The 25,827-nt window shown below is 55.3% G+C and overlaps 1 protein-coding gene across 6 annotated transcripts; it reads right to left on the bottom strand.

Annotated features, from left to right (window-relative positions):
* Positions 1-3,783: 3,783 nt before the first annotated feature.
* Positions 3,784-25,677, bottom strand: FBLIM1 (filamin binding LIM protein 1). 6 transcript variants are annotated; one of them, XM_073903299.1, is made up of 9 exons: positions 25,601-25,677; positions 23,938-24,101; positions 18,689-18,958; positions 14,145-14,308; positions 13,475-13,592; positions 11,455-11,624; positions 8,931-9,109; positions 7,999-8,116; positions 3,784-5,364 (listed from the first exon to the last, which is right to left on the bottom strand). In XM_073903299.1, the coding sequence occupies exons 3-9, from the start codon at positions 18,936-18,938 to the stop codon at positions 5,251-5,253; spliced, it is 1,113 nt and encodes a 370-aa protein (XP_073759400.1). In that variant the 5' UTR covers positions 18,939-18,958; positions 23,938-24,101; positions 25,601-25,677; the 3' UTR covers positions 3,784-5,250. The 6 variants fall into 6 exon arrangements, with proteins under 6 accessions (XP_073759400.1, XP_073759403.1, XP_025712967.1 ...); XM_073903302.1 differs by lacking the exons at positions 23,938-24,101; positions 25,601-25,677 and adding exons at positions 19,367-19,480; positions 23,482-23,538; XM_025857182.2 differs by lacking the exons at positions 23,938-24,101; positions 25,601-25,677 and adding exons at positions 19,367-19,480; positions 19,573-23,193.
* Positions 25,678-25,827: the final 150 nt, after the last annotated feature.

Here is a 25,827-nt window from a genome sequence, read left to right on the forward strand (position 1 = left end):
ATTATCCCAACCTCCCCAGCCTCAGCCCAAGCAAGCACTCAGGATATAAGTCAGCTTCGACACTGTCCTTCCTTAACCTCTGGTCTAAAGAGGTTGGGTCTCAAGGTCAAGTAGCTGGTTAGAGGCTTAGCCAGAGAGAGAGAGAGAGAGTGCAGGTCTTGCTAAGACCTTGTCTCATGCACCAGAGCAGAGGCCCCCTCCCGGACTCACTGGGACACCAGACACCGCTCCTGGGTGGAGGGCCAATTGCCTGCTGCGTCTGAAGACGCTGAATAGAGGTGCCCCGCCAGCGACTCCCCCAGCCAAACATGCCATCTGGAAGCACCCGACAAAGGAAGTGCTACAGATAATTTTCTAAAAACGGTAAAATCGTGACTCCTATGCCGATACAAAATGAAGAGGGGTCAGATGTAGTAACTGGCTCAAAGAGGCAACAGAACAGTCACATTTATAGGCCAGGAATATAGAAATAAATGTGCCCATGGAGGCAAAACCGGTTTTCCACAAGGGGGTGAAGGGGCCTCTCTACCAGACAAGACAGAATTGGTCAGTTGCCTACAATTTACAGTTGTAAAAGAATAATGAAAGGCTAGGGGCGCCTGGCTGGCTCCACTGGGAAAGCATGCCACTCTCGGGGTTGCGAGTTCGAGCCCCACATTAAACGTGGGGCCTCCTTCAAATTAAAAAAAAAAAGAAAGAAAGGCTAGAATCTGATACCCCAGAAGGGTGTGCTGGGTGCAGACATAGTTTTCCACGGAAGTGCATGTTTTTTTTCTGCAGAAGGAAGGCTGTGAACAGAGTACACTCCGTGGTCTCTAATCTGATGATCATTCATGAGATGAGTATGATTCACACACTATGAATGCAAGGTCCTTTCTGAATGAGTTGGGGACATTACTTCTCACTTGCGAGCGAGAGGCCTGCAGCCTAAGAGATGAGGGGCCCAAGACGTTTATGGGTTTTTTTTTTTTCAGCTTTTTTTTTTTTTTTAAGTATAGTTGACATACAATTTTTCAGCTGGATTTTGGCATCTGTATTACATAATGGATTCTGGAACATTCTAGACAGTGGGTGTTTGTGATGTGGGTCTGTAGCATTGGCCTGTAGTTTACGCTGGACCTGGTTTGGTACTGACTCTGCTGTGCAGCCCTGGGCAGTTACACCATCTCTCTGATATGCCACTTCCTTGTCTTTGAACTGAGATATTCTTAATAGTGCCTACTTCATAGATTTTTTTTTCAATGAGTAGCCATTCACCTTATGAGAACTATCTTTTAAATTATTATTATTATTATTATTAATATTTTAAGTAGGCTCCACACCCAAAATGGGGCTTGAACTCAAGACCTTGAGATCAAGAGTTGCATGCTCAGGGGCCTCTGGGTGGCTCAGTCGGTAAAGCGTGTGCCTCCGGCTCAGGTCATGATCCCAGGGTCCTGGGATGGAGTCCTGCATCGGGCTCCTTGCTCACCGGGGAGTCTGCTTCTCCCTCTCCCTCTGCCTGCTGCCCCCCACCCCCGGCTTGTGCTCTCTCTCTGGCAAATACATAAAATCTTAAAAAAAAAAAGAAAAAAGAGTTGCATATTCTACTGACTGAGCCAGCCAGGTACCCCTGAGAACTGTATTTTATTCTATTTTTTATTTTTTAAAAAGATTTTATTTATTTATTTGAGAGAGAGAGAATGAGAGATAGAGAGCACGAGAGGGAAGAGGGTCAGAGGGAGAAGCAGATTCCCTGTCGAGCAGGGAGCCCGAGGTGGGACTCGATCCCGGGACTCCAGGATCATGACCTGAGCCAAAGGCAGTTGCCCAACCAACTGAGCCACACAGGTGCCCTTTATTCTATTTTTTAAAAGATGTATTTATCTATTTGAGGGAGAGAGAGAGAGCAAATGCCCGCACACACTTGAGTGCTGGGAGGCGCAGAGGGAGAGAATCTTCAAGCAGACTCCTAGCTGAGCACAGAGCCCAATGAGGGGCTTGAGTCTAAGACCTACGAGATCACGACCTGAGCTGAAACCGAGCGGGACAGGCAGGGATTATTCCCATCATGTGTCTGGAGAGGCTGAGGACCCCGTTAGGGGCCTGAGAACCTTGGTGACCCAGTTCGCTAGCCCATGCTGCCCTCTAGTGTCTGGGCACAGCACCTGCTTTCAGGAAGTCCCCGCGGCTGAGTTGCATCCTGCTGGGTTTGCAGAAAGCTATGGCCAGCCTTCCTGGGCACCCCCATCGGGAGGATCTCTCAGGATTCCTATATCCTTTTGTCACTTTATCAGCCCCTCTCCCTCTCTCTGAGCATTAAATATACTTACATATATATTTAATGGTAAAATATATGTAACATTAAACAAATCCTAAACATTTGAACGTGTGTCCAGTTCAGTGGCTTCTTTTTAAAGCACCATCACACTGTTGTTCAACCACCTCCTCCAATCATTTCCAGGACATATTGCCTTGCAAACTGACAGTCTGTACTCGTCAAACAACTCCCCATCGCCCCTCCCTCCAGCCCCTAACCAACCACCCTTCTACTTTCTGCCTCTGTGAGTTGGGCTATGCCAAGTACCTCACAGAAGTGCAATCCTACAGTATTTGTCTTTTTGTGACTGGCTCATTTCACATTGCAGAAGGCTCCCCAGAAGTGTCCCCTTATGGAGTGATTTCGAAACATGCAGCCTGGAAGACAAAAGCATCTCCAGAATTTCATCCAGATACCATCCCTCCAAACACAACCAACCAGAAATAGGCTGGAACATGAGGAATCCCAGCGCAAGGTTATGTATCCATGATAAGAAAAACCAAACCAAACCGAATGTGGTGACTAAGAGAGCAAAGTGGCCCCTGGCAGCCGGGAGCCGGCCGGGCTGAGTGGCTCTTGGGCCAATGGCAAAAATGGCCAGCATCCTCTGCCGTGAGCCACTGTCGCCTGACTACCGATCCCTGCTGTCGCGCCACCTCCTGGATAGAAATGCACCGTGCCCCTCGGTCTGTCATCCCTGCTTCCTGACAGCACACAGGGGGCAAACCCTCACCTCCCTAAATACTTCCCCAAATCCCTCAATACCAGCTGGAATCCTAGAGTCCTGGGAGTCTCTCCTAACGCCTGTGTACTGAGATGCCCCACGGTTCCCTGCACCGTGCGGCCTCTTGTGCGGCAGCAGGCATGGGAAACCCAGCTGTCACCGCGGGCATGTCCCCAGCGGTCTCTGACGGGCATCACAGGACCAGTGAGGAACACTAAGAGCTGCCAGCCAGCCCTGGGAGAGAACCCTCACCAGCCAGGTATTTCTTTCTTTCGGCCACAGCAACCCTCTGTGATAGAGGTCAGCATTGTTCCCATTTTACAAATGAGGAAAATCAAGGCTCAGGACTGATCACTTGTCCACACTGCTAAGAGCGGACAAGAGCCAGGTCTGGAGCACCCCCAAGGCCAGTGCTCCTTCCTCCACGCACGCTTCTCTCCTGGCTGTCTGCGTGAGCGTGGAGGGCGACTTTCTGTTCATGTGCAGACAGCACACCCCGAGGGCCTCCCACAGCAGAGGCTCCGCTCTGGGCACCCTGCAGCCACCCTTGCGGCTGGTGGCCTATGTCCAGGAACGGTGCGCCGGCATGCCTGGGGGTCGGCTGCTGCAGGCAAGTCTTTGTCACTGGACACGAGTTCCTCCATCTGCTGAGCTGAGCCCCAGTTTGGGGGAAGGAGGTATAGGCGCCGCCTGGACACTTGTACCACAGTGAACAGACACTCAACCAACATTTTTCCAGCTGCTGCCAAAGGCCAATGTTTCCCTAGGTGAGATCTTAGTTGGAATACAGACGGACTCCTAATAGGTATGCATTTATTTTCATGTGTAATAGGAAAAAACATAACTAGCACATAAGATGTGACTGTAGGATATATTGTTTAGCATAAGACTAAAGTTCGAAAGAAGTAAAATAAAAAAGTATGTTGAGTCAAAGAAAATATTCAGGAAGAAGAGAACAGGAGGTCCTCGTTTACGACAAGAATTGTGGAGGTGGTACGTGAATGCCCGGAGTTTGGGACTCACTCTCCAAGCTTTGAGCTGGAAGCTGGGCTCTGCTCTGAGGCCCCTAAGGGGCTCTACAGGGAGACCCTCCTGGTACTCGGAGCCCAGGGCATCCCCACAGGAGTGCGTGGTGCATCCAGACCACCCCAGGGAGGAAAGTACATTTTGTTTAATTTGTTTATGCCCTACAAGATGTCTTAGGAGTTACAAAGCAACAAAAGTGATTTTCCTTAAAAGGGAAGAATCCTCTAGGTACGGCCTTGAGGAAGCAGTGGTCACAGGGTAGCCTGGGTTGGAGGGTTTGAGTGGGACACGGCGGGGATCAACAGGGAGGCTGAAGGGTCACCCCAGCACTGTCCTGGAAGAGTGTGCGCATGTGCGGGGTTTGTGGGCACAGCCCCAGTCAAGGCTGTAGGAGAAACACTCAGAGCTCCTGGGCCCTGTTCCCCAACATTCAATGGCACTTAGTCAATGCTGAATCACTGTCGCACCGGGAGGAGTGCCGGAAGGCAGGGCAGACGGGTGGCTGAGTGCCTGGTGTATCAGCATATACCACCCTCTCCTCCTGCCCTTGCCGTTCAGGTTCATACCTGGGTCTGGTCCCCATGTCAACACAACATGTCCTCCAGGTGAGAAGTCCAAGGTTGCCACCACTAGGCCACAGTCTTGTACGTTTATGAGACATTTCCTATCAAGATCCCCACCTCGCCCCAAATCCAAAGAATGTTTCTCACCATTTAAATCTCAAATTTTTAGAAAAGGGCTTTTTAAGGGACCCTGGAGGTTTCCCCAAACACCTCAGTCCTGCAAGCCAGGGCTGGTCTTAGTAATCCCCTATGGGACAGCTAAAGGGTCATTGCCAGGGACATGGGGTGTCATCTAGAGAACTCACTCCAACTCACCCATGGAAATGGGGGTCAAGGCCAGCACTCGAGAGGGGCTAGAGCCTTGGAGGTGGGAACCTTTGGCACGAGGCTCCTGGTCTGCAAGGCTTCCAGAGCCCAGAGGCTAGAAGGAGGCGTGGAAAGTCTGAGGAGCACGGTCTGCCAGCTGCCCACCTCTGAGCCGGGAGGGGACTGGGGCGGCTCAGCCCCTGTGTCCCGGACATGGTGGGCAGAGCTGCTGCAGGCTGGTCCCTGTCCCGGCTCAGAAGGAAAGTGTGCAAGAGTGGGTCAGAAAGGCAAACTGAGTCAGGAAAGCTCCCCCCCAACCCCAGTGGGCGCCCTCAGCAGCACCCTGCGGCACTCCGCTTCACGTGGCACGGCTTACAGAAGAGGCGGTTGTTCAGTGGGTAGCAGCCTTGGTCCGTGGGCTCCACAGACAGGAGGATCCTGCAGTCCTGCGGGAAACAAGGCACGAGTGGATGGACCCCAGGCCCGAGCACGCCAGCACAGAGCCCACACGGGGTGGGGACTCCCCCAGCATTTGCTGATGAAATGAACGGAAAGAATGCGCTCCCGAAGGGTCGGGAGCGTGGCCTCTCATTTCCATTCTCCCAACACACCTGGGCCAGGTCTTGGTCAGGGAAGAGGAGGCACATGGGGGCTTTCATCCACTCGAAGGTGTGAGTGATGAGGGAGGAGTCAGCTGAGGGGAGAACTGAAGACACTCGGAGAATCATGGACACTGAGGGATCATGGAAAGAGCTAGAAGGGCCTTAGCGACCACCCAGCAGCAGCCCTTTGAGAACGTAAGCTCTGCGAGGCAGTAACCCCATTTCCTGCTAGGTCCCACCTAGACCAGAGACTGGTACACCACAAGCCTGCGATAACCATCTGCTGGGTGCATAACGGAATCTAGTCCAGTCCCCTCATTTCACAGCTGGGGAAACTGAGGTTTTGGAGAAAGACAGGCTTGCCCCAGGCTGTACAGCTGGTCCTGGACTGGGACAGGACAGGTCTCCAGCCTGAATTCAGGCGTCTTTTTCTTGCTCCTCTGTACAGCTTCAACACTGGCACAAACCTCCAATTTTTCAAATCACCAAAGGATGTCGGACTAAGGAGGACGGGGACTGGGGGCGAACTTTGGCCACTTTACCATTCCGCCACAGCCCACACCTCATCGGGGCCTCACCTGGGCACACGCTGGAGCGTGACAATGGGAACAATTAATGTCCAGAAACCTGGCTCAGGGTTCAGCTGGCACCCTCTGGAAGTTGCATGGCTCAGACCAGAGGGGCTGGTCCCCACAGAGACAACTTTGGGGTCCCGGCTGCCATCCTGACCCAGCACAGCCAGGGGAGAAGGGCGCCCTCGTGTGTCTATTCCCTGCAACTGCACCTCAAGTCGCGCAAGGTGACGGGATGAGCACTATTCCTAAAGGCCACTTGTTTGGCATTCTGAGAATAACAAGTGCCAAACCTCAGGCCCCAAAGGGGCCCATGTGACCTCTCCTAAATTAGGATCAAGGGAGAAAACACCTCAACTACGACCGAGTCACAGTCTGTGAGGGAGCGGGGGGGTGGCCCTAAGCTGGCTAGACCGGGTCAGACGGATCAGGGTTGCAGTCACTTTTCTCAGGCTCAGTTTTTTCATTGTTCCTCATCTGAGATGGCACTTTGGAGCCCATTTCCCTGCTTGGGGGAAAGAGCACCCCGAATCAGTTCTGGGCCACAGTGGTTCAAGCCTTCCCCTCTGAAAGGTAACTGCTAGAGCCCAAGCCCTGACTTACAGCAGCAACCTGGGTGACTCTCACGGTCGCCTTCGCCAAGCCGACCAGGGGCAGGCAGGGAGGGTTTGTTTGCTCACCAGCCAGGCTCAGGGAAAAGCTAATCGCCACTAGGCTTAATGAGGGCTAGGGTGGTGATAACAGCACTTGAATGACATCATTGTTCTTGTAAGATGTGTTATCAGCTGGACCCTGAACCATAGCCAACGCACAACATAATATGGAGCAATATATCAACTTCTCTACCAAGCCCCCTTGTCACTTGAGTGCAAACAGTCTCTTGGCTCCATACATCTGTTTAAATAAGTGCAAAGTAAAATAAATGTTTGGAATTACTCACTGGCTGGCTAAGAGATTTCCTCTGGGACACCCCACTTAGGTGGCACACATAAAAGTTGCTACCTTTGTCACCATCGCCAGAGAAGACACATCAGCAACATGGGACTGACGGAGGAAGAGGCAGGGGAGGACTCGGAGCCTCCCCAGCAGGACTGACTACATAATAGCAGAGCCCAGGGCAAAGTGCAAAGTAGAGCCCGTTGCTCGAAGAGGAAGAATTTCAGGACGGTGACAGCAGAGCTTTGAAGCAAGCATGGGACGCTGCTGAGCGGGGGACCCTGTGCTGGGCATTTCCTGCAGGGGCTACTGCACCAGCTTTTCAGCAGCGTCCCCCTGTCAGCCTCCCTCCACCCTGCAGCATCCCTTTCTTCTTTCCTAGGCTTGTAGCAACCCCTCTTGGTCTCATAGGGTCCTGCTTCATTGGCCCCGGGGGTTGTCAATCATGCCCCCCGGCCAGTGATTGGCTCAGAATGACTGGGTCATGTGACCCAAGCTGGGCCAATCAGAGGCCCTCTTGAGACGGTATCGGTTCCCTGGATGGGGTTTCTAAATTGGAAGGATGACCATGCCTGTATCCCTCTCCTCACAGAGGATGCTAGCCCCCCAGGAAGAGAAAATGAAGCAAACACACAACATAGGCAGAACCGAGAGACGGAGAGAGAGCCCTGATGATCTCATCAATGACCTCAACGACAGCCTTCGCATGAGATTCCCTTTCTTGAGGAAAGCAGGATGGGCCTGGTTTTTATCATTAACTCGGAGCTCTGATTAATAGACTCTATTTGTAATGATCTCCATTCTTACCTGTCTCTGCTCCTGGGCCGTGAGCCCTTGGGAGCTGAGTCCCCACCCTGACTCGTCCCCGAGTCCCCGCGCCCAGCGCAGGCCTGGCACCCCCCCCCTCCCCGGGCGCCCCCCCCCTCCTGCCCCCAGCAGCGCGATCCTAACTCTTCACCGCCCCACTCACCTCACACCTGTAGCAGTTTTCATGGAAGTTCCTTCCCATGCACTCAATTTTGAAGGCATCCTTCCCGTCTCGAGGGATGATGGGGTTCTCACAGATGCTGCACACCGGGGCGAATTTCCTAGAGGGAAGGGAACCCACGCTCGAGGCGCTCCGGGCAGGACCGCAGAAATTAGCTGTGGGAGCCGGGGCGGCGCTCGCTCGCCTCCCCGAGCTATGTCAGACGCGTTGCCGTGTGATTCCACGGCCACAAACGCCTTTCTTCCTGGCAGGAGCGGAGGGAGAGACCGGTGTGATTAGACCCGGCTTCCCAGGGTATAATTAGCTCGAGGCAAGGAAGTGACTGGGGAACATTTGAATTTGAGAAAGCCAAGAAATCTCCTGTGTGTTCCTGTGTGTTCAGTGGGGCTGACCCCATTTCGTTTATCTGGTATTGTAGGTCACTGCTGCTGCTGCTGCTTCTTCTTCCCTGTCTTTTGAACAGACACATCTGTCTCTCCCCTTGGGCCGTGAGCAACCCCAGGGGCATGAGCCTGACGCCCAGCTTGGGGCTACTGCTTCATAAGGCTCTAGTTCCAAGGGGAGCTCCTGGGGTCTGGGGGTTTGAATCGTAACTTCCCTATGCACCAGCTGGGAGGCTTGTCTGCTGCCTGCCTCAGTTTCCACATTTGGTAAAAGAGTGCTTAATAGTACCTGCCTGACAGGCCAGGCTTGGGGATTAAAGGGCCTAACCCACGGGGAGTGCCTGGCACAGCGCAGGCACCCGGAGTGTCTGCTAGAAGCAGGTGTGTGGTCAAATATAAGGTGTGTGGAAGAGGCAGATGGGTTTCTGTGAGCCCAGAGCCTGCAGGAATGCTCTGCTCCAGCCCCTAGAGCTCAGGCCAGGTGCCTCTGTTCTGGCCGAGTCCCACCCAGTGTGCAGATCCCTCTCGTACCTATAGAAGTCGTCCAGGCAGTACACTTCATCCTGGCTGTCCAGGGCAAAGCTCTCATCCCCGATGCACCGGGCACAGGTGACGCACGTGAAGCAGGCAGGGTGGAAGGCCCGGCCCAGGGCCCTGATGATGTGCTCCCGGACCACCTCGCCACACTTGCCACACTTCTCCAGGGTGTCCTGGGACAGAGGGACATTGCCTCAGAGCCATCCAATGGCTGTACCCACTCCCAGTCGAAAGGGGTTTCTGGCTGGTGACCCACAGGGGCCCAGAAGCACAGGGCTATAGGAGAAGGGCTCCCATTCATGCAACCAGCCTGTAACCACTGCCCCAAAACCTCTACCGTGGCTTAAAGTGAATCGAGCCTAGCATTGTATCTTGGGCTTACAGCAAGGAATCCTGTCAAGAAGCTATTACTGCATTTTTTTGTTACTTGGACATGCTTAAGGCCAGTGTCCACTACAGCCCATAGGAGAAATCTCTCTTAAACCTCAGAGTCAGGAAAAGGAATTCCTGGAAGAACTGGTGTGCTTTTGATCTTATAGACAATAAACCTCAGAACTCTTTCCCTTTTCCATTTGGCCACTGGGAAGCTCAGAGTCAAATTCCATGTCCCACTTTTAGGAATGACTGTAGGGGTCTTTTATTCATATATTTTGGGGTGCTAACTTTCCCTCTGGTCTCATCTCCCTTTCTACTTTGATTTTCCTCTCTTCTGCTTTCTTTAAATATCTCTGAAATTTCATTGTGGTAAGAACACTTAACATGAGAGCTACACTCTTAGCAAATTTTTAAGTGTACAACATTGTTTCCTATAGGTATTTGTGCATTCTTATAAGCTGCCTCAAATCCCTTCTGGAATGAGGAGGATGAAGGGGGTGGGGAAGGGGAAGAGGGAGGGATGGGGGAAGGGAGGGGGAAGCGGGGGGAGGGAGAGAGGGAGATTACTGAGGCAGAGCAAAGACCTTCCAGCCCGTCCACCTTCTCTTCTAGACAGGTCTCTTCCCTTCCTGGCTATGCTCCTGTTCATTTAACCTGATTTCATCCAGACAGACAGGTATGTTTGTCTCTGCTCCCATTCGGTGAGGACAACATTTTCCCCTCTCTCCCTGTCCTGGGGGCAGCCCTTCCCTCCCTGGAACACTGCCTAGAGTCTTCCTCTTGCTGCCTCCAGCTGTCAGTCCACCCTCGCCCCTGCTTCCCCTCAGTGCCTCACTCCTGCCTGGCTGTAAGCTGAGGGAAGAGGCTAAGGCTATCCCCCGCTGTCATCTGATGGGGTCAGAGGGATGCGGTGGGGATGGCCTGGCCCCTTTGCTGCCCCCATGGTGCCTCACTGGATTCGGTGATGGGTTGAGACTGTCATCAGATTGTTTGGATTTTACTAGATAGTCCTCCAAATATTCTAACCCTTCCAATCAGTGGCTTTCCAACAGCAGTGTGTGTATCAGAATCGCTGAGAGACTTGCTAAAAGTGCAGATTGCCAGGTGCTACCAACTCATGAGAACAAGGTGAGGCCTGCACACAGCCAGGGGACGCGTCTGGGAGTGGGCTGCACACCCCACGCCATCGGAGTGCTAGCAACTCTAACATCGAGGCATCCAAACTAGCTCTCCCAGACTGCATCTGGTACTCAGGGGTGACACAGATTTCTGTGAGATCGTGCATCAGAACCTGTGGCTTTAGGTGACAGAGGCAAGACCAAAGGCAGGCTCCAGAGCCAGACAGGGCTGGGGGAGAATCCCAGCTCCACCACCTTCTGGAGTGTGACGTGTGTGACAGGCCGGGCCTGATCCCTGGAACCTGTGACTACCTTTAATGACAAATATGACTGAGTTCAGTGTCTTGACCTGGGGATACGATCCTGGGTGGGCCCTAAGTGCCATTCCAGGTGTCCCCGTAAGAGGAAGGCAGAGGGAGACTTGACACAGAAGGAGGAAGTAGGACACAGGACGCCACCCTGCTGATTTTGAAGGTGGACGAAGGAACCAAGGGATGCAAGGGACACAGCTTCAGAAGCTGGAAAAGGTAAGGACACAGATTGTCCCCTAGAGCCTCTGGAGGGAGTGCAGACTTGCCTAGGGACTTCCGACCTCCAGAACTGTAAGAGAATAAATGTGTGCTGTTTGAAGCCATTAAAGTTTGTGGTGATTTGTTGTTGTTTCTTTTTTAAAGATTTTATTTATTTGACAGAGAGAGAGACAGCGAGAGAGGGAACACAGGCAGGGGGAGTGGGAGAGCCCGATGCGGGGCTCGATCCCAGGACCCTGGGATCATGACCTGAGCCGAAGGCAGACGCTTAACGACTGAGCCACCCAGGCGCCCTGTGGTGATTTGTTACAGCGGCCACAGAAAACTAATACACCTTGGCTGAGCTCCTTCCCCTCGCTGAGCCTCAACTTCCTCATCTGTGAAATGGGTCACTGGGCCTGCCTCCCAGGATAACTGTGGGGCATGAAATAACGGGACACCTTCCAAGTGCCCAGCACGGTGCCTGGTGCCTGGAGGTCAGCCGCAGGGGGTTACCTGGTAGCAGGACTCACAGAAGGGCCGCCCGTCCTTCTGGTAGTAGCTCTGCCCAGCTAGCTGGCAGCGGCAGGTGCGGCACGTGAAGCACTGGGCGTGGTACTGCCTCTTCATGGCCTCCACGGCCAGCTCTCGGGGTGACACGGTCTTGTGGCAGAAGGCACAGACGTCTGGGGTGAAGGAGACACAGGATGTCAGCCACCCGGCCTGGGAGAACCGCGCCCAGGCACCGCACGGGACAAGCCTAGAGTGCCAGGTCTCTGCCTCGAGCCCCCGGGGTTGTGAGTGTGGCCTCATTTTAGGAGGAGCAGTAAAAAGGATCGTGAGCAGCCTCTGAAAGCCTAAATCAGGGACGGACGCCTGGCTGGCTCAGTCGGTGGACTGTGTGACTCTTGATCTCAGGGTTGTGTCTGAGCCCTACATTCGGTGTAGAGATTACTTAAAAATAAAATCTTTAATAAAAAAAAAAAAAGCCTAAATCAAAGGACACAGCATCAGGACGAGTGGGTTGCCATCTGTAAAAATTTAAAGGAGGCTCCATGGTGACAGCTTTATACCCAGATAATTCCAAATGTATCAAAGATCTAAGTGTGAAAAATGAAACCATAAGACTAGAAGAAGCCAGAGAATTATATTATAACCTTGGAGTAGAGAAGGCTTTTGGTGCCTGGTAAGCACTTAGTAGCTGCTAAGTCAATGGCTAACACGCGGGCCTGGGGAGGCTGGGGGAGGTCATGCCCTCAGACACTGCTGGGTGGTGGGGGGGATGCAGATCGAGAGGACCACAAAGGCCAATGTGGCAAAAAGATCAAAGTTATAGGGGCGTCTGGGGGGCTTGGTCGTTAAGCGTCTGCCTTCGGCTCAGGTCATGATCCCAGGGTCCTGGGATCGAGCCCCACATCAGGCTCCCTGCTCAGCGGGGAGCCTGCTTCTCCCTCTCCCACTCTCCCTCTCTTGCTGTCTCTCTCTGTCAAATACATAAAATCTTAAAAAAAAAAAAAAAAGATCAAAGTTATAAATGTACCTACCCTTTGACGGTATTTCCTCTCCTAGAAATTTCTCTCACAAATTTGCACGCAGGCAAAATGACCTACGTGCAAGACGATTCGTCTCAGCCTCATTTGTCACAGCAAGAAACCACCTAAGTGCCCGTCCACAGGCGACTGGCTAAATGCATACGGCAGGGCCCTGATAAGGAATACTATACAGCTGTGAAAAAGAAGGAGCCACTTTACGTTCAGATGTGGAGTGAGCTCTAAGATGTTTGAAGGAAAGGAAGCAAGGTGCAGAACTGCACAGAATTTGCTACAGTTTGTGGGAAAATGGGCCAGGGTCGGGAGGGCAGACACATATTTGTATTCGCTTGCATATGCATCAAATAACTCTGGAAGGATATGTGAGACATTAACAACAGAGGCTGCCCATCTGGCAGGAAAGAGGGGCACACACGGATGGTGCAAAGGGGCGACTTTTCACTGTATGCCTGTCCGTGCTTTTTATTTTGTCTACGCAAGAACATTATGTGTTCAAAAAATTAAATAGTGAAAAAGTTCAAGGCATTTTGCTATCATAGCACATTTTGCTGATCAATATTTAAATGGACTTCAGCTCAGCGTGCCTGGTTGGGGGGCGCGGTCAGTGGAGCATCCGACTCCTGATTTAGGCTCAGGTCATGATCTCAGGGTCATGAGATTGAGCTCTGCGTCAGGTTCCATGCTCAGGGAGGAGTCTGCTTAAGACTCTCTCTCCCTCTGCCCCTCCTGCACCCCCCCCTCAAAAAAAAAAAATATAAAAAAAAAAAAAAAAAAAACCTAGCATAAAAAATGGATTTCAGTTATAAAGGAAAAAGATTTAGGCAATAAACATAAAATTGATGTACAGTTATAAGGCTCATCGCTGAACCATGAGCGGGAACAGGTGCTGGTGGTCCCCCCCTCTCCTGGTTCCCACCTGGAAGCTCATGCTTGTCCAGGGAGGCCCCTGGAGACCACCCGGAAGCCTTCCAGCCCTGAGTCCATACCTGTGGATGCCGCTTTCTCGTGGAGGCCAACAGGTTCTTCTGGGGGAGGCAGAAGCTCCTCCCCTGCGGGCCCGGCAAAACCAGGCTGGGGCTGGAGTGGAGGCCCCTCCACCAGGGACTGTGGGGAGATAGGGGGAGGGCAGGAGAGGTGTCATCAGGTGGGGACCCCACACAGCCCTCTCAGCTCTGCTCCTCCTCTGATGGCACCAAGCACAATTAGCCCCGCTTGATAGAGGAGGAAACCGAGGCACAGAGGAGCAAGTGACCTAATGTCACTCAGCAGGAAGGTTGACAGCAGTGGCGGGGGCCCAAAGTTACTTCTGTCTACTTCTGAAGAATCTCCTAGAATCGTTCTTCCCTGGCCTGGAATCCTGCCCATTAATACAATGGCCTCTATTAAGGGCAGAGGATTAAAAATATCTTCTCAGAGCTGAAGCGGGGGTACCCCAGGGGGAAAAGGGCATGGCACCCCTCCTCTGGGGGCCTACAAAAACAGGACCAACTTTTACCAGCTTGAAAGTTTCGAAGAGGGACAGCCCTCAAGCAGGAGCAACCTGCAGGCTTAAATCCCTGAAAGGCTGGGACTCTCCCCCATGCACCCCCCTCCCCGGCCTTCCCAGGGCCCCTGGGGCTCCACTGGGGGTGGGGGAGACCAAGGGGTTGGCCGTACCTGGGGTGGGGGTGGGGGCGGAGGCAGGTGCTCTAAGTCTGAAATGAGTGATGCTCCCATCGAGGCAGGAGGCTCCTCATCAGGGGAGGGTGGTGGAGGTGGGAGGAGGTCCAGGTCGGGGAGTGTGTCCTCGCCATCCAAAGTAGGAGGAGGGGGAGAACATCCTGCAAACAAAAGGGGAGAGAGGGTTGGTCTGAGTCTCTGCAGGTGGGCAGAAAGGGTGTCCACTTACCCAGAAGGCCATACAGCGTGGGGGCCAAGAGTTCAGGTCCAGGGTCCCCCAGACCTGGGTTCTATCTCTGGCTCTGCCGCTGACTTGCTGTGTGTCCTTAGGCAAGAGACTTAACCTCTCTGGGTCTGTCTGCTCAGTTGAAACATGGGTATCAATCTTTCCAGGCTGTTGTGAGGATGGGAAGGGCTTAGCACAGGAGAGGGCACTTGGCATGGGCTCAGAAAACAGAAGCTGTCAGAACCCTCCATAACAGCCCTCCCCTACCTGGACACTCAAGGGCCCCAAATCCTTGCTAGAAGGTCCTTGTTGAAATACAAGCAAACTCAACCCCTAAGGCCGTGGTTCTCAAAGTGTGGTTCCTGGCTCAGCAGCAGTGCCTAGAAGTATGTCCAGAAATGCACCTTCTGGGTCTGGCCCCGATCTGGAGAATCAGAACCTGGGGTGGGAGTGGGGGGGGTGTCCGGCCACAGAAAGCATAAGAAACCCTCCCAGTGACAATATGCCACCGAAGTGTGGGAACCACCACCCTGGTTAAATAACCCATCCAGGTCCACACCGAGATGTGCTGGAAGACTCGGGGCTGAAAAAAAGAATCTAAAATATCTCATTGATAATTTTCATAATTACGGCTGAAATGACCATTTTACTGTAGCGGATGGCATAATATATATCATTAAAATTAATATTACTTGGGGGACCTGGGTGGCTCAGTCGGTTAAGCGTCTGCCTTCCGCTCAGGTCATGATCCCAGAGTCCCTGCTCAGTGGAGAGTCTGCTTCTCCTTTTCTCTCTCTCTCTGCAACTCCCCCTCCTCATGCTTGTGTGCTCTCTCTCTCTCAAATAAATAAATAAAATCTTTTAAAAATTAATAAATAATAATTTTAAAAAGAACCACCTGGGGCGCCTGGGTGGCTCAGTCGGTTAAGCATCTGACTCTTGATTTTGGCTCGGGTCATGATTTCAGGCTCCTGGGATGGAGCCCCACATCAGGCTGCACACTGAGCCTGAGAGGGGAGCCTGCTTAAGATTCTCTCCCTCTGGGGGCGCCTGGGTGGCTCAGTCAGTTAAGCGACTGCCTTCGGCTCAGGTCATGATCCTGGAGTCCCGGGATCGAGTCCCGCATCAGGTTCCCTCCTCGGCGGGGAGCCTGCTTCTCCCTCTGACCCTCCGCCCTCTCATGTACTCTCTCTCTCTCTCTCTCTCATTCTCGTTCTCTCAAATAGATAAATAAATCTTAAAAAAAAAAAAGATTCTCTCCCTCTGCCCCTTCCCCTCCCCCACTCGTGCACAAGCTCGCACTCTCTCTAAAAAATAAAAAATAATAAAATTTAAAAAAGAGCCACCCAACAGCAAACACATGTACATACATAAGAAAAACACCCTGGCATGACATCATTTTCATGGTTAGTGCAGGAGAGCTTAAGTCTATTTTTTTTAAGGATTTGAGAGAGAGAGAGAGAGAGAGCAGGAGCAGGGGGAGTGGCAGGCAGAGGAAGAGGGAGAAGCAGACTCCCCGCTGCGCAGAGAGCCCAGGACCCCGGGATCATGACCTGAGCCAAAATCAAGAGTCAGATGCTTAACCTGCCTGAGCCACCTGAGACTCAGGCGGCTCCAGGCGCCCCAGGAGAGCTTAACTCTTGCTGGGACAGCCGAGGTCTTACAGAGGTTCACAGAAGGGGAGGGGCCCAGATGGCGGGAGGAGGGCTGAGGATCTGCAGAGCTCCTGCCTCTGTCCAGGAACAGCTCCCTACACTGTGCGGCAACTCCAACCCCTCCAGGCAGTCCCAACAAGGCGCTGCCCAGCTCCCCTGGAGGAGGTGCCTGCGGGTCAGGAGGGAAGCACGCCCCGAAAATCCTGTCGGCTGCCACGTGCAGGGAGAGTGCTATTAATAGTGCTCCAGGGAGAAAGGGCAGGGAATCTGGTCTGAGTCTGCCCTCTGCTCCCCTCCTATCTCTGGGGCACAAGGTAGGCCAGGCCTCACAAGGTCAGACTGCCTTAGACACCCATGGAAAGCAGACGGAAGGTGCCCCAGGCCCTGCCCACCCGCTGCTCCTCCCGCCCAAGACCCGGGGTCTGGTCCCATTCCCTGCTGATTCACTGGGGCACGTCTCTGGGCTTAGAGGTTTCTTATCCATTTGGCAAAGAAAATGAGCCCCCTCCCCTTTCCCCCAAGGACTGAGGGGGTACAGATGGGAGGATTATTCTAGACCTGTGAGTAAGCCACAGAATCCTTTGGGGGCTTGCTCAGATGCAGATGGTGGGCCCCACCCCCAGAGCTTCTGACTCAGCAGGCTTGGGGGAAGAGCCTGAGAATTTACATTTTTGAAAAGTTCCCAGGTGAAGCTGCAGCTGCTGGTTGAAAGCCCACACTTGGAAAACTAGGCTTCTACTCCCCAAGCTTCACTTGCTTAATGCCTTTGGGCTAGAACAATAGTTCCCCCAGACCAGAGCATCGGCATTGCATTACGTGGAAATGTGTAAGAAATGCAAATTCTCCGGCCCCACCGCAGACCTGCTGAATCAGAAACACCCAGGGTGGGGCCTGGCCAGCTGGCTGTGTTTGAACAAGCCCCCTCCTGAGCTGAGGCTGCTCCAGTGTGAGAACCTTGCTCCAGATGAGCTGAAGTGAGTCAGGAACCGGATCACGGAGAGACAGCAGGAGTGCTCGGGCCTCGCCCGGGACTCGGGACTCTGCCTTCGGTCCTGGCCAGGACAGGAATTCAAGGCAGACAGGGGCTAGAGGCCTGCAGGCAGGTGTGCAGAGGGCCCCAGTTGAACCAGGGTCACGTGTCCAGGAGCAGGAAGAGCAGACTTTTAAAAAGAAGCCCAGAGAAAAACTGACTTCTGAATGCGAGTTGGTGAGGCTGCCTCAGTGCCCGTGAGCATCTAGAGGGGAGTGGGGACGGAGTGAGGGAAAGGTGGGGACCTCTGTCAGGATGAAAGGGCCAAAAAAACAATGTGTGTGGATTCCCCAGGGGACAAGCTGTAGCTGGGGTGTCAGATGACAGCCTACAACTGAGATGGGTCTAAGCAACTGGCAGGGCCCCAGGGCCTGCTCTGTGCTCTGTGCTCAGACCAGACTCAGGCCCAAGCTGCTCGCCTAGAACTCGTCTCACTCAAGCGAGGCTGAACCCCAAGATTCCCTGAGCTCTGCCCACGGGCCAAATCGGAAAACAAAATGGCGGACCAGCTGACCAGCCACTGCTGGGCGCCCCCTCCCAGGGAAGGTCCGCTTGTGTTATCACACTCCCGGGATCTTCTGATATTCCAATAACCCAGGAAAATGTCCTGGAAGTGTTGGCATTAGGGGCATCTACGCTATACATCCTGGACTCCCTCTCCTGCCCAGAAGGGACGTCATTCTTTCCCCCTGGGTCACACATCCTGCTGGGTGAATTCTGGTCCTCATGGTCCTGGTTCTATATGGAAGCACCTGGAGGAGGTTGTGTTCTTGGGATGCATGGTTAGGAAGGAAAGATCAGTTTGCAAGGTCGTGTCACGTGAAGAGGCATGTTACATGAATGTCTGTGTATTCCCACGTGTGTACACACGTGGCCCCTTCTTCTGCCCTTTTCTGGCCTCCTGGAATTGGCAGTTCCTATTGGTCTTCAGGTGGTTTCTACGGTGATGGATGCACAGGGCTACCCTAACCTTGCTCAAGGACAGCAGGACACCCGACTCGGCACGCAGGGGATATCGGGGGCTCATCCTTGATGTCTCTGGGCCGCCTTATTCCACCTGGTGCCCTGTAAGGCAAGCCATCCCCCTGCCCCAGCGTTGTCCTCCTTCCTCGTTTCTACCCAACCAACAGCTAAGACTCCATGGAGTGGAGTCTCCAAGGCTCTCCGACACCATGGCAGCAGAGCCAAGCTCAAGGTAAAGGAAGAGCCATGTATGAAGTGTACCCGTTCTGCGATGGGTGCATCACCTCCATGACCAAATTTCCACTTTCCAGAGGAGGAAACCAAGCAAAGACCCAGCTCGCCTAAGACCACACAGCAAGTGAATGGCAGAGCTTGAGAGAGAATAAACCACCTTTGAGGTCCTTCAACGCGCCCAATCCATTCCTGCCTCAGGGCCTCTGCACTTGCTTTGCCCACTGGCCAGAGAGGGTACGTGGCTTGCCAACATCACACAGCCAAGTGGAAGAGCCAGGATTCAAACCCGGGCAGGCGGGCTTGAGTCTGCCTGGCACACAGTAGGTGCTCGATGAATGAACGGACACCTGAATGAGCTCAGAGCCTGCCCCTTCCTCCCCACCTCCGTGCTGCCTCTGATCCAGCCTCCTGCCCAGTCCCCTCACCTTCTTACCTCCGTTGGAGAGTTGAGGTGGTACGGCTGGCACGGTGGCTGCCGCCCTGGCAGGGGGTGTCCAAGGACTGGGCCTCCCTGCCGAGCCAGCCCCGGGGGCCTTCACGGCAGCAGGGGGCCCCCAGGGGTGGCCAGGCCAGGCCTCACAAGACGCCCACTTCACTTCCTCAGCCACTGCCATGTTTCGCCGCGGGGGGGCCAGCGTGATAAAGACAGACGAGGCGACCCTCTTCCCCGGCTTCGAGGCCATTGTCTCGATTCCTGCTGGGGCTGGGGACAGAGTGGGGCTCAGGCTGGGGCAGGGCTTCGGGCCCAGGACTGCACTCCTCCTAGCCAGACAGGCATCCCCGGGGCACGGAGCCTCCCTGCTCCTAACATGACAGAGACAGAGGAGGGGCTGGGGATGTCCTGCGGGGGGAGGGCAGGTGTCCACCAGGTGGCTTGGCCACAGGGAGGGGACCCAGCAGTCCTTGACCGCCCCTGCCCCCAACCTGCACACCCCGGGGGAAGCAAAGGGCAGCCCTGCCCTGCTCACCTCACAAATAATTAATCTTCCTCATCTGAGAAGCGTGAAGAAGGAGCAGCTCCTCCAGCTGCCCACCCCCAGGGCAGCCATCTGCTGGGTCCCAGCCCAGGGCCCTGCCTGCCGCGGGGCCACACACCAGTTACCTCCCTCACCTGGGACCCAATCCTCCTGGGAGGGTCAAAGTCCCGCGGGGTGTGGGGGGGTCCAGGCCAGCTCTGCTGTGGGAGGGAATGAGCGTGACCAGTCAGAGCATCAGGGTTGGGTTCCTGGAGGCAGAGGGGACAGAAGATCAATCTGAGCTACCATGGATCAAGGCCTACTCTGCACCCACCATCCGAAGCCCTTTCTGCCCACTCACTCCTAAGTCGGCCCGGCCGCTGGGGGAGAGGCGCTATGTCTATCCTGGCAGAGGGAGAAGCGAAGGCTCAGAGAGGTGTTCAGGGTCATGCAGCAGCAGAGCCAGGATCTGAATCCAGGGTCCATGCTCTTGACCACGTGGCTCTGTCACCCTCTCCCAGCCCAGCCCAGCCCACTGCCGGCATCCTCTTCTCAGTATCAGCCTCCATATCCAATCAAGTCTTGATTCTATCGTCAGAATCTCTCACTCTGTCCCATCTCCAAAACCAGGCTCTGGTTCAGGCACTGGGGTGAGGTAGGGATAGGAGACCCAGTGGTTTCCAGTCCTGCCTCCTGCCCTGTCCCTGGAGTGATCTTTTCCAGAGCATAAATCTCTCTCTCCTGTACTCAAAAACCTTCCATAGCTCCCTACTACCTTCAAAATGAAGTCCAAATTCCTCTGGCTTCAACTTTTTTAAAAAGATTTTATTTTTAGGGGTGCCTGGGTGGCTCAGTCAGTTAAGGGTCTGACTCTTGATTTCGGCTCAGGTCATGATCTCAGGTCATGAGATCAAGCCATGCCTAGCATGGAACCTGCCTACTATTCTCTCTCTCTCCCTCTCCCCCTCCCCCACCTTCTCTCCCTCACTCTCTAAAAAAGTTTTTTAAAAAAGATTTTATTTTGAAGTAATCTCTACAGCCAACATGAGGCTTGAACCCACAGCTCTGAGGTCAAGAGTTGCACGCTCTTCCAACTGAGCCAGCCAGGTGCCCCTCAATTTCTTTTTTGACCACCCTGGACCGCTCACCCTTTCTCAACTTTTTCTCTTACTGGCCTTGGAGTGTTTCCACCCCTTGTTTTTCCTCCCCTGCCCCGCAAAGGGCGAATGTCAGTTTTTTCTTAGAGGCCCAGCTTTTCCAGGAAGCCTCCCCTGATTCCTGACCCCCTCCTGGGAGCAGCCGTCTGCTTCCGCAGGGTGATGACAGCCCATCACAGGACATGTTGGCTCCCTGTCACCACGTCTGCCCCTACCTCCCCAAGTGACTGCATGTGACTTCAGCTGTACCCGTAATCTTTGTGACCCAAGTCCAGCGTGGACATCAGAACATGGATCTGGGAGCAGGGAAGCATTCCTGATGTCAAGGAGCTCATTTTCCATGCCCCAGGTGGTGACTGCAAACAGTAGCCTCCAAGGCCAAGGCTGAGGTGGGGCCACTCGGGTGGAGGGAGGGCAAGTTGACCACATTCAGCCAGGGGTCCTCACTGGGCTCCCAGGACTTCTGCCCAGTTTGAGCTTTCTAACTCACTCTCCAGCTGAGCCACCTGGATATGGCTCCAAAGTTCAGCCCACAGGTGTGCAGGGAGAAGAATAAACAGGGACCTAGTGAATGAATCTCAAGAAGTGGGGCCGGGTGGGTAGGGGCTGAGGGCCCTGAGGGACCCCAGTGGCAGACTTGGAGCCCAAGTGACCACTCAGAGGGCCCCCCTCTGTATCTCAAAGTCCACTGGCCACCTTGGACTCTCTTGGTGACTGATGGAACAATAGTAACAAACACAACAAATGTGCCTCTATTCCTCTTAAACTGGTTTATATGTTTGGTTAAAACATATAGCTCAGTCTGATTAATAAAATACCTGTTCTGAATAAGAAACCAACATATGAAGAAAGCTTTAACAGTGCTTTCAAAGGACTTTCCTTTTGCATCTTGTTCTGTAAGTGATGTCTGGAAGTATACATGCTTGCTGATATTGGCCGCCATGGTCAGAGGTCAAAACCATATAGTTTGACACTTTGGCCTTACGCTCGGTTATAAGCTTAAGAGTCTATTTTTGTAAGCAGCTTTCAGAGATTCACATCCAAGAAACGACAGCAATGGCACCTACTGACCAAGCACTTGCTATGTGCCGGGCACTGCAGCTCGTGCTTTCCGAGCCTCAAAATGCACCTCATTTGCAACACAGCCCCTCATGCCCCTACCTTACGGGTAGTTCCATGTGAGGCCCCGAGAGGTTAAGCGACTTTTCCAGGTCATCTTAGCAGTCCTGGCAGGCTCAGAATTCTAACTGAGCCCCCTTTGACCTGAGTCCCGGGGGTGTCCTTGGCCCTGAGACGACACACTTTTCCTTCCCTGGATGGTACGGGGCCTCCAAATCCTCAGGCCTGTTCTCACCCCAGAATGGCCCAATCCGGATAGATTTTCTTGTGGTCAGTGCATTCTGGGCTCATCCCCAGAGACTGCTGTGAATGCTCCCTCTGCCTCCCTCCGACCCTGCTCTGACCCCCACTCCACCCCAGCCCACCCCTCCGGGAAGTCAGATCTGTGGGTTTCTCAGAAAACATCCAAGGCAAGTGTCCTCGCTCTGAGGCCAGATGTTCACAGCTGGGCGGCTCCGCCCCCCCCCCATCCCTCCCTGCAGTTCCTGCAGGGACTTCAGGCCCCAGGGGAAGGGGCCCCCACTGGGGATTTTCAAAGCCTGTCAGTCCAGCTCGGGCTGTTAGGAGAGGGAGCCTCAGCCTCCCTCAGGTCCCACGGCCCCCAGGTCACCCTGGAGTGGGGTAGGAGTGAGAAAGCTCCCCGTGGAGCTCCTGGCCAGCCGCACCCACAGGACCCTCCGCCCCCATCCTTCCTCCCGCAGAGGGGGAATCTGAGATCTAGTTGGGTAAGCAGAGAAAATGGGAACAAAGGGAAAGAAAGTCATTTCCTGTCAAGAGGAAGGAAGAAGCCTGAGATCCAGCCAGCCAGCCACCCAGCCCGGCTTTAGGCTGTAGCCCAGGGCAGGGACAGGCTGGCTGAGCTGGCCGGCGTCCCAGTGGTGGCCCCTCTCTTTCCCTTCCTTCGTACTCCTTCTTAACCCCCTCCAAAAACTTCTGGAACCACCTGTAAGCTTTGTTCTTTAATACTTGGACAAAGCAACCTACGCTTGGTTCAGAATGACACTTTGCTGGAGGTGGGAATGAGGCTGCGCCCAGCCCCTGCAGAGGGCCCTGCAGCCTTGGGTAGGGTTCCCTTTCTCTCTCCCCCACCTCAGGGAAACCAAGGAAGCACAGAGAGCTGGAGTCATGCCCGGCCCCACCTCTTTCCTGCTGGGTCACCCGGAGCAGGTTACTGACCCTCTCTGGGCCTCAGTTTTTTCCTAAAGTGAGAATAAAAAAGTCTGTCCTGAAAGGTGGTTGGCTGAGAGAATACAAGGAGAGCGCGCTCCAGATCTTGGTATTTGGTAGGTGCAAAGAGAAGCCCAGCTGGTTATCCAGCCCCTGATGGGGAGGAGCCCCCAGGGGCCCAGCGGGCTTGGGGGACTTGGGAGTACCCGACTTGGCTTCCGTCATCAAGAGCAGGAATCTGGGCGCTGCCCGGGCTCTTCCCGGGGTCCCCGGAGCAGGGCTGGGGGAGGATCTCGGCCAAGATGCCCCAAAGCACACCCCTTCCCAGGCCCCGACGGGGATTTGAGGCCCAGAGAGGGGCGGCCCTGGGGCCCCTCCTTCCCCCTCGCCTGACCCGGCCTGGGTGAAGGGGGCCGGAGCTCCGGAAACCCGGCGCCCTCCCGCAAGCAGCCCAGCCGGGCGGCTGGCCGGGTCACTGTGGGGCGCCGCCAGGGACTTTAATTCGATCCATGTGCGGGACGCTGTCCTCTTTGTGCGGGAGCTTCCGCCCTGCCCACCTCTTCCCCACCCCGCCGCCCCGCTCCGGGGCAGGGACACCAGCCCTCCCCCCGCTCCGGGGACAGAGGCCGGGAGCCGGGACCCAAGGCTGCAACCCCGCCCCCCGCGGGCCCCCACCCGGAGCGCCGGGATTGGGGTCCCGGCCGGGGGGGGGGGGCGGGGGGCCGGGGGGGGGGGCTCCGGCCCGGGACTGCCCGCGCTGTCACCTGTGTGCGGCCGGGGCAGGGTCGGAAGGACGGCTGCCCCCCCGCGCCCCGCGTCCCGCTTACCTGCGTCGCCTGCGCCCCAGCGGCTCCGGTCCGACGCCCGAGCGAGCAGAGCCGGGAGCGGCGCGGCGCCTCCCGCCCCCTCCGCCCTCCCCGCCCCCTCGGCTCCCTCCGCCCCGCCGCCCCGGCCGCCTTACCATAAAAGGTGAAGCTTAGGGGGAGGGGGGCCCGGGATTCCCGCCGGCGGAAGCGGCCCCTACCTGCCCCCCCACCTGCCCGGCCGCGCCCCGCGCCGCCCCCCGCCGCCCGCCCTTTGTTCCCTCGACCACTCCTCCCGTCCCCTGGGCCCGGGCCTGGGGTGGGAGGCCTCCCCTTCTGCCCACCCCCGGGGCCTTTGTGGCCCAGCGAGGCCCTTCCGCTCCTCCTTCCCTAGGTCACCTGGGTTGGTGGCCCCACCTGCCCTGTGGGTGTGAGTGTGTGGCGGGGGTTGGGGGGGTGGTGGAGGGGGGTGGTACTTACATTTGAGTTTGGCCTGAGATCTCCCAGGGTCCTAGGAGTCAGGTGGACCTGGGTTCCATGGCCAATCACTAACCCAGTGACCCTGGGCAGTCACCCCGCCTCCTGGAGTCTCAGTTTCTTATCTGTACAATGGGGGTAAGGGCTGCTTCCAGCTCGGGGTCAGCCTGAGGATAAACGATGGTATTGACAGTGAGAAGTGGGCAGCAGTCAGTGGTCAATATATGCTGGGCTTGGGGCTTTTTTAGGGGGTGACCCTGGGTGGAGGTCTCAGATGCTCAGGGGAGCAGGTCATTCTAGTTTGCTGTCCTGAGCAGCCATCACTGCCTGAGTGGAGCCTTAAGCCGTCTGCAGTCAGGACCCAGTGTCCCCGGGGCGCGGGGGGGGGGGGGGGGGGGGGGGAACAGGCCCCTCCAGGCAGCCTGGTAGGCAGGGCCCAGCAGGCAGTTGGGTCACCCTGGCTTGCCAACCCTGGTTCCAGTCTCTGCTCCCTCCCACCTCCTGCACTCCCCGGACCCAAGCCGGAGTAGAAGGGGGAGGAGGAAGCAGAGCCTGGGCCCTGGGCCCTGGGGCCCTGGGACAGGAGACGGGCCGGAGCCAGGATGGGCCGCCTGGGTCCCTGGAGGCCTTGGGAACATTGGTGGGAAAAGGAATCTGGGTCTGATTCTGAGGCAAACAGATTGTTCTTTTGATTAAAGCCACAGCAGCTGAGGCCAGAGGAGGGCTGGACCCAGCACCGTCTGGGGGGAGGCCAGGCGGAGTTGAGCTCTCCCCCGAGGCCAAAGCTACAGTCACCCTGGCCAGAATGGCTCTGGGGCTGCTGCTGAGGGGCTCCCGCTCATGGGGGTCGTGAGGGGGGCACCTGGGTACGCTGTCTCATTCCCCCACCCCTCCTTCTCCTCCTCCCAGCCCCTCTCAATCCCTCACCCACTTGTGAGCCTCTCAACCACTCCACAATAATGATACGAGGCAGAGGCTTCCCGGGTGCAGGCACCTGACTTACAGGCCTCTCCATCAAATCGCCTGGACAGCCCTGTGGGTCAGGACTGGTCATTCCTGCTTCACAATTGAGGAAACTGAGGCCCAGAGAGGCATCAGGCCACATGAGGGGCAAGTGGCAGAGCTGGGTTCAAACCCAGACCAGCCGGCGGCCCCAAGTGCACACGCTGCTCTGCGGCCCCCGAGGCCCCTGCACCTGCTGCCCACAGGGATGTGGGAGTTGAGGCTTGCAGAGCACGGTGTGGCCCAGGGGACTCAGACTCCAGGCTGCCCGAGCCCTTGATCAGGCCCCATTCCCCAGCCTGCAGGAACTTCCCCAGCAGGAAGGAGGGGGCTGCTGACGGCCAGAGATGGGAAGGACCTTAAGGAGGAAGGTGCGATCCAGGGGTTTGCCCTAGAACCCCCTTTTCAAGTGCTTTGTGACCCAGAAGCTTATTTAAAACAGATAAAAATGGAGCTGCCCTCCCTCACCTTCGTGATATCTCTTGAGCCGCCTCACTGCACCCGCAGATGGAACAATGAGGCCCCAAAGGGTTGATCTGGGGCCTCGTCCAAAGTCACACGGACTCCATCTAGGGCTGAGGCTCCACACATCTGCTTGGGGCTGGGACTGGTTGGAAGGGGGAAGGTCGAAGGGATATGGGGGGGTCCAGCTGCCACCACTTACCTGCTGTCCAGCACGCCTGGCCGCCTGTTCTACCTCTGTCCCTGCTCCTCGGTGGAGAGGAGCTTTTCTGGGGAAGGCGGTCCCACACCAGCCCAGGGGCGGTGTGTGTGTGTGTGTGTGTGTGTGTGTCAGTGTGTGTGTGTGTGTGTGTCAGTGTGTGTGTGTCAGTGTGTGTGTGTGTCAGTGTGTGTGTGTCAGTGTGTGTGTCAGTGTGTGTGTGTCAGTGT

The sequence above is a fragment of the Callorhinus ursinus genome, unplaced genomic scaffold (genome assembly GCF_003265705.2).
Source record: "Callorhinus ursinus isolate GAN/ISIS: 27379988/994484 unplaced genomic scaffold, GSC_fseal_2.0 scaffold18, whole genome shotgun sequence".
Taxonomy (NCBI): Eukaryota; Metazoa; Chordata; class Mammalia; order Carnivora; family Otariidae; genus Callorhinus; species Callorhinus ursinus.

Coding starts and splice junctions, on each gene's coding strand:
- FBLIM1 (XM_073903299.1), bottom strand. CDS start 18,938: ATGGCCTCGAAGCCGGGGAAGAGGGTCGCCTCGTCTGTCTTTATCACG. Junction 14,309..18,688: donor ACCTCAACTCTCCAACGGAG/GTAAGAAGGTGA, acceptor TTTTGTTTGCAG/GATGTTCTCCCCCTCCTCCT. Junction 13,593..14,144: donor CGCCCCCACCCCCACCCCAG/GTACGGCCAACC, acceptor ATCTCCCCACAG/TCCCTGGTGGAGGGGCCTCC.